The sequence below is a fragment of the Galeopterus variegatus genome, unplaced genomic scaffold (assembly GCF_000696425.1).
Source record: "Galeopterus variegatus unplaced genomic scaffold, G_variegatus-3.0.2 Scaffold1251, whole genome shotgun sequence".
Lineage (NCBI taxonomy): Eukaryota > Metazoa > Chordata > Mammalia > Dermoptera > Cynocephalidae > Galeopterus > Galeopterus variegatus.
The window spans coordinates 348427-356662 of record NW_007727362.1 but is presented as its reverse complement, the minus strand read 5'-3'; the positions used below and the strand labels follow the sequence as shown (position 1 = coordinate 356662).

The 8236-nt window shown below is 37.5% G+C and overlaps 1 protein-coding gene across 1 annotated transcript in view; it reads right to left on the bottom strand.

Moving 5' to 3' along the window:
• Positions 1 to 7921, bottom strand: part of N4BP1 (NEDD4 binding protein 1) — a 25120-nt gene extending 17199 nt beyond the window's left edge. Inside the window, exon 1 of the mRNA XM_008575885.1 lies at positions 6255 to 7921. Coding sequence (XP_008574107.1) covers positions 6255 to 7876 — 1622 coding nt within the window. The 5' untranslated portion in view covers positions 7877 to 7921. The remainder of the gene's footprint in view (positions 1 to 6254) is intronic.
• Positions 7922 to 8236: the final 315 nt, after the last annotated feature.

The following is an 8236-nucleotide window of genomic DNA, read 5'->3' as shown; positions in this document are numbered from 1 at the left end:
AATATCCAATGTGGTGTGAGATTTGGAAGAGCTGCTTATAACTTCCTCTTTTTAGAGGCTATAAGTCCACTCTTCTTCAGTCAGTCATAAATAAGACCCTGCAGAGGCTTTTACCCCACAAAACATTGAAAACATCAATTAAAGGAAGATTTCATATATTCACATTTTTGTGACATATACATTTAGCATTAAAATTTAAATAAAAATAACTTAGCTTTATTTAGGACATTCTTTCTGGTAAATATGCCCGTGCACAACCCAACCCAACACACACACACACACACACACTGATATCTAGTCAATCTTTCTGGTAAACATGCCCACACACACCCCCATACACACGGATACAGATACACATACGCACACACACACCCACCCACACACACACACATACACTCATTGATACCTAGCCATCTTTCTGGTAAATATGCTTACATACACCCCAACACAGAGACACACAGACACACACACACACAGACAGGGGGGCCTTTTAAAAATCTTTGAAAAAGAATAAATTGTTTATTATTCTAATTGTGTAACAGCAAGGATAGGCCTAGAGTAAATGTCAACCACAGCTCTAACATGAAAATCCATAACAGAATGGCCTGCTGGTTCCTAGAAAAAACAAGAAACGCATACGTTTAGCCCTCAAAAGGATAACCCTTGAGAGAAATGCACTAAAAAAGCTTATAAAGTGCCTCCTTGATTATTCAATAGATACAAATGTGTGCTACCTACTTTTCCTTAAACACTTCTGTTGATGGCAACAATAGAAACTGGATGGAGGTGGAACACCCAGTTCCATCCCACTGGGTCACTGAAGAAAAGGTGGGGGGAAATGCAGATAGATGAATTCTGCTGCCCTAGACCCCTCACAAGCTTGGAGGGGAATAAATGGAGTTTCTAGAAACATCATCTCTAAACTGATTTCCAAAGTGTTATTCTCAGTGGTATAGATCATATCACTTTTTTTGATACTCTGAGTCAATCTCCAGAGCTGAATAAAAAACAGTGGTTCAAAATTCTAGTGGAGAACATAAAGATTTAACAAGAAAATAAAATTACTGAAAAAAAAAAAAATCAAGTGGAGCCAAATTATTGTCCTCAAAATAATATGGCGCGTCCACTAAAGACCTGACCTACTTCAAGAACAGTATCTTGACCAGGCAAAAATGTGCTTAATCATCATTGTCTCCCAGCCATCTGCACTCAAACTAGAGTAGCTTGTTGAAATGTAAACCCAGACCAACTGTCTATTTTGACCTAAAAACAAAGCATATATACAAAGTGTGTACATACCACACACACACACACACACACACACACACACACAAAGTGTATATATCATATCGCCACTCTACTTCTGGTAAAACCATCTCTGTGATTCTGGGGCTGGCAGGTGCAAATGCAGAATGAACCACTGTTAGGTTCGGGAGACCAGGTGTGTGGGCTCTGAAGGGAGACTTAAACTTGTTTCTATATACTTGGTAACAAGTTATATCATCTGGTTGTTTTCCATATTATAGCAGGCAGTAAACTAAAAGAAAGAGTATCCAAAGCAGAGGAGAGATGGGTGACAGCTGATAAAAACTCATGGCAGTTACAGAACCAGGCAGGGCAGTGTGGGGAAATAGTGGAAAACCTATTCTGAGTTACACAGAAAAGAGTGATTTCCTCCTATAGCTTCCACTTAAAAATAGCCATGGAACAATGATATAGGAAGACTAACATGAAAAATGTTTAAAATACATAGTTCTAGCAAGTTTAGGGGCAAAGCTCATCTACATGGAAAATTATCAACTGGTAAGTCAGGTGCTCTTATGCTGAAGTGTCAGGCTGACAGAGCCCAAATGTTTCTTGGCTACCACTGTGCTGTCTAGCTATACACCACAATTTCCACTTACTCATCATTTGACTCATTCATGGTGACAAGGGGGAAAAACCAAGTAAAGATATACATCATCGGCAGCATAAAGTAGGGTATTTTGGAATTTCTCACGGGTGTGTATGAGCTGCAGACATCATGCGGGATAGGCAAATAAACAAAGTTGTGCAGAAACCCAGGGGAGGGTGGGCTTAGGCTGCTTTCAAGTGGGGTTCACACAAACAGATCCTATTACTTAAGGACTCAAATTTCCTTTTAATTATTTCCTCAACTAGTTGGGTCAAATGGGTGAGGTTTACTCAGCAGTGCTTACACAACTCGAGACTTAAGAATTCAATAATGCCAAGGCCTGAAAATTCCACTTCAACTTCTGTGGGAGAACACAGGGTGTATCACTGCTCTGGGGAGAGACATTATGGGCCCAAATCTCCTATCTATGTAACTCTGGACAGGATTTCTTAGGCCATTTCATGTCATGTAAATTGTAGATAACTTTAGCCCCACAAAACTGGTATGACGATTATGTTTTTAAAAATAAAGCACAGTACACCTGATACATAAGTGTTTCAGCTTTAAGATTCCAAACATTTCTTAAATGTATTGCCTCATTAAAACTTAATCTAAATTTACCAATGAAACAGCAACCATGAAGTTACACATGGGTGATAAAAAGCCACTAAAAATTTCCAATCTTTACGTCTCTCATTCATTCATCAACAAATCTTTATCAAGGACCTACTATGTGGCAGGGACCATGAGTATTGGTTGTAGTTCAGTGCACAGAAAAAACACAAATCTACCCCTTCAGAGAATTTATAGTCTAATCTAATTTACACTTTATTTTAAAGCAACTGATTTAGAATAAGAGTTGATTTTTTTCAACTTTTTGAAATTCACATAATATAAAATAACCATTTTAAAGTGACCAATTCAATGACATTTAGTACATTCGAAATGCATGCAACCATGACTTAAATCTACTTCTGAAATATTTCCATCATTCCAAAATAGAACCCTATACCCATTAAGCAGTTTCTCTCCCAGAATAGGAATTAATTTTAATTACAATCTTCTCTTGGTATCTGTGGGGGATTGGTTCCAGCTACCTCAGGTACCAAAATCTGTGGATGCTCAAGTCCCTGATATAAAATGGCATAGAACTTGCATATATAACCTATGCACACACTCCCATATACTTAAAATCATCTCTTATAATACTTAATACTTACTTATAATTTTGTAATTACTTATAACACCTAAATACAATGTAAATGCTATGCAAGTAGTTAACTATATTGTTCAGAGAACAATGACAAGAAATAAAGTTTTGTACATTTCAGTATAGATGCAATATTTTTCCCTGAATATTTTCAATCCACTGTTGGCTGAGTCTGTGCATGCAGAAACCATGGATAGGGAGGGCTGACTGTATTGATATTTTCAAGTGAATTTATATCAAATTATATAGAAGTCTGCCTTCTTAGGGTAACACATCTTTTTGTTAAGTGTTGCTTTTAAATTGAGACATCTGTGAATTCAAAGAAAATTCAAATCCTCCTAAAATAACCAGTTTTCAAAAAAAATTAAAGTCAACTTGCAGGTTTCTCTGAGTACATTAATCGGTGGTTTTCAAAAGATATGATTCTGTACCCAAGGATGTTAGGAAATATGTGGGCATGTTTGGGGGTGTCATAATGAGTGAGGGGGGGCACTATGGGCAAAGTGCAAAGGACCAGATATGTAAAACAACCTGTCATGGTCAGATAGTACCACACTAAATTCCAGTAGTGACCTCTCTGAAAAATACACTAGTTACTACTCCAAAAAGTTTTTAGTGCAAAGGACCAGATATGTAAAACAACCTGTCATGGTCAGATAGTACCACACTAAATTCCAATAGTGACCTCTCTGAAAAATACACTAGTTACTACTCCAAAAAGTTTTTAAAAAAGTACTGTTATCACTGCTCACTGTGTTAATTTGCATTTCTTCTTCTTTGAACACTAATTTGGGAAATCTTCCCACATAGAGAAAAGTGAAAAAGAATTAGTATTACTCACAATCATGACCTGAATTTGATATCATCATTTGGCTGAAGAAATTGTAACAATAAGTAACTAGTGCTGGGTTTGGACTATGACTGAATTGTGTTTTGCATTTTTACTTAGATAATCCTATGCAGCTGTGGGTCATTTGCTGGGTTTCCCCAAAAAGGGCTGCCAAAACAAAGTGAAATAACAATAAACAGTATTATTTGAAAATGAAGACAAATATATTACATATTTTTGCTGCCTGTCTTCAAACTTTAACATCTGAAATGCTGGCATTTTCTCTTTCTTTGACAGCAAAACATAGCATCAATAATTCATTCAGAAATTAAAAAGCAAAAGAATTCTTTTATTTTTAAAAATACATACTAAAATATTTATGAATGACATGATATATGAGATTTCCTTTAAAATAATACAGGTGTAAGGCAGTAGGTAAGGGTATAGATAAAAAAAGATTGATCATGTGTTGATAGCTATTAAAGTTGGGTGATAAGTCTACGGGATTCATTATATTTTCTCGTGTATTTGTTTAAAAATTCTAATTAAAAAATTAACAAAATAAAAAATTACAAATACCTAATAAACATGTATTTCAATAGTAAAATTTAGTTTTCAATCCCAATAGGTATTCCTAAAAACTCAGGGCATTAACTGATCTTTTAGAACTCCTAGGAAAGAAGTCAAACAAACATGCCATAATTCAGAGAAGTATTTTTAAGATTGGCAACTTCTCCCTCATTCTATGTCCAGGTATCGGTTTCTTAAATTGTCACTACTTAAACGCTGGACCTTGAAGACTTCTTCAAAAATCAATGGTGTTAAATAAATTTGGCCTAAAACTGCCTGTATCTTGAGCTTATACACAGTGAACAGCAACCCAACTTCAGAGTGTATTCTTCTAATAAATAGATGAATCTCAGCCAATAATAGCAGTTGAGAAGCCAATTACAGGCTGCCAATTGATCAGATCATGTCCATCCATACAGGGCAGAGGCCTCATTACATACACCATGCCCAAATAAGGTAAATGCCCAGCTGTGCCCAATCAAGCTGTTTCTGTACTCACTTCCTTCTTCTGTCTGTAAATACTGCCTGCCCATGTTGCTGGGTAGAGCGTTCTGAACCTCTCCTGGTTCTTAGTGTTGCCCGATTCATCAATCACTTTTTGTTCAAATAAACTCTGCTAAGTTTCATTTGTCTAAAGTTTTTCTTTTAACAATTGGGTGACTGATTTTGGAAACTGGAGGGAAACTTTACCTAGAAGTTGTTGAAATAGCATGATAAAAGTGTCCTTAAAGACAGGTCAAAAGGCAACAGATGGCAGCAACTGAAACTCAGAAGGGTTGAATGACCTGCCCAAGATCAAACAGCTGGTCCACAGTGGGATGGAGACTGTGACCTCACATTCTTCTTAGCCACTAACTGCCCCTTAAAGAAGAAACCCCAATCCCACATCACAAATATAAAATGAGAATCCTAAGAGGGGTTCCAAGACAGGCTAAATAGAAATGATTGTTGTACTCTTTTTACTAAAAACAAATACTACAAACTTTTAGTAAGAGCAGAGGCCCACAATGAAACTGACTAATGTCCTTAGAAAGGAAACTGCAATCACTCTATCAACAGAAGTATAACAAAAGCACATCGCACTATGACTACAGCACAACCTTGGCTCGAGACCAGGCATAACGCAGCATAAAAATTTCTTTTTTGCTTTAAACTCCATCCTCATATTCATAACCAAATGGTACTCATAGTATTAAGAACCTAATGATTGAAAAGTCTCTTTATGGCATTATCACTGTGCAATGTAATATGAAAAGGTAACTTTCCTGTCATCTCTTTCCCTTAGAAATGTAAATTGAGGGGTCGGCCCGGTGGCGCACTGCTATAGTGCACCGCTTGGAAGCGCGGCGGCACTCCCACCGAGGGTTCGGATCCCACATACAGACCGGTTCCCGCTCACTGGCTGAGCGAGGTGCGGGCGCAGCACCAAGGTTTGCGATCCCGTTGCCAGTCCCCGGTCCGGTACGGGCGCGACACTGAGGGTTGCGATCCGTTGCCGGACACGAAAAAAGACAAAAAGGAAAAAAAAAAAAAGAAATGTAAATTGAATAGGGTGAAGCAAAGTTCACAACTCCAGAAGGAATGACAATACCTTTCCAACCAAATGGTTGTCCCCCTCCCCCAGACTAAGGTAAGGCTATAGATCACCTAGACAGATACACAGGATAGTTCCTAATATACACATGTAATTTTGAGTCATTGCTTAGAGTCCCATTTAAAACTAAAGAATAATGTGCAGAGAATGGACTTACGTAATTGCAACATTGCTCCCATCTATGACAATGTGCTTCAAATCTGTTCTCCCTGGTTCATTTTTTAATTCCAGCTTGTAGGGTACTTTTAGAGTATCTCGAAACCTTTGAACCCCAGTAACTGAGGAATCAATATGATCAGAAGGTCCTGCCAACCTTGCATCACAAATTGAAGGTGGTGGTAACTGGGACTGTGGAAATGGTGGAGAAAGGGGTGGACAGTTTGGTTTCGACTGAGAGCTACAACATCCCGAACGTTTTTCACATGCAGATCTCATATTATTTGGAAGCAATGGTTCTGCTTGCTGCTGCAAACCATTTTCAGGAAAAACTGGAATTCTGGGCTGGTTACTTGAAGCTCCCCTTGAAACAAAACTGATTTCTTTGGGACTCGAAGGGGTAACAGAGGATGAAAGGCCATCAGTCTCAGGATCTATATTACAAATCTGGTTTGAACCCCAGATTTCATGCTTCTGTTCTATTGGCACTGTTCTGAAAGCATTAATTTTGCAATTTGAGGTACATGGTTTAGCTTCTCCTTTGAATGGTAACTGAGAAAATTTTTCTACCATATTTTGCTGTGTGTGAGACTGTGTTTTCTTTGGAGTGGAATCTGTTGTAAGCTCATTTATGTTGCTACAAATACCCTTATTTTTGGTTTTGTTGATCTCTGGAGACAAAGAACCAGGTGAAAATTCTCTGTCTTCTTGGAACCTTTTATTTTCTTTTTCAATTTCCTCTAAGAGCAATAATGGTTCAGTAGATGGCCCATATTCCCTAATGACCTTTTCAACAATTTCTTGGGAATAGCCCATGGTTTTAAAAAAGTTTACGAGGATATTGTATTCCATTTCTTCAGTAGTATCTTTTACATCTGGATTTAAATTTTCAGAATCAGTGGAAGGATCAGACAGGTCAATGATTACATTTCCAGCTGATGTCTTATCATCATGCAAAAGCTCTCCCTCCTGAACATTTTCCAAAGAAAACTGCTTCTTGGTATGCCTTTCTTCAGAATCAGAAAATCTCCTTTTGTGACAAACTCTCTCTTTGGAAAGCGCCTCTTCATCTGGGGCTAGACCATTTATTGGAACAAAAAGCACATCCGGTGAACTAGAAAATACTGTGTCCATTTGCTTTGTAAGCTCAGAAACAGGAGTCCCGGCTTCATTTCTTGCATCTTCCTGCAAAATATTTTCATCTCTGGAAATATTGAGCCCTGTGGCAGCATTTTGTGTAAACTCTGTTTGTTCAGAATCTCTAATTTCAATAACATCATCTCCTGTTTCAAATAGATTCTCCTCACCTTGTATGAGTGTCAAAAGTTCTTTTTTCAAGGAAGTGGGCAAAATCAACAAATCCATTGTATAATTGTCGGCACGGGCTTCAACAAATTGTTTGAATTCCCTTTTCACCTCTGATTCTTTCTGACTGCTGGGTAGGCTCTCATTATTCTCAAAAAGCTTTACGAACTGCTGAATGTGACTCCTAGCCATGACCACAGCCTCAGCACTTCCTCTGATGCCAAGAAGGCCAATGTCCAGAATGCAGAGGTCAGCACAAGTATCCTGAATCAAGCTCTTCAGAAACAGGCTCTGTGCCCCAACAAAAATGCAGTGCATGGCCTTGGGGTAACATTCTCTTTCTTCTAGTTCAGGTTCACAGATTCCTTTAATATATTCCTGCAAAGAGAAGACAAGAAATTAGATCATTTTACAAAAGCTCTTTACATACATGTTGTTACACATGTAATTACAAATGTCAAGCTGGTTTAAAAAAAATCTCAAATACACTTATAATTTTGGGAAAAATGACATTTTTTTCCCCTTAAGAAATAATGAATGACTTATCTGTAAAATCCTGAATTTAAATAAAAGATTGGAAATAATAGGTATAAATTGCTTCACTATTTTCAGAAGAACTGAAAAATTTGCATCTAAATCTAAAAGACAGGTATTGTAACATTTTAATTGTGTATCGTG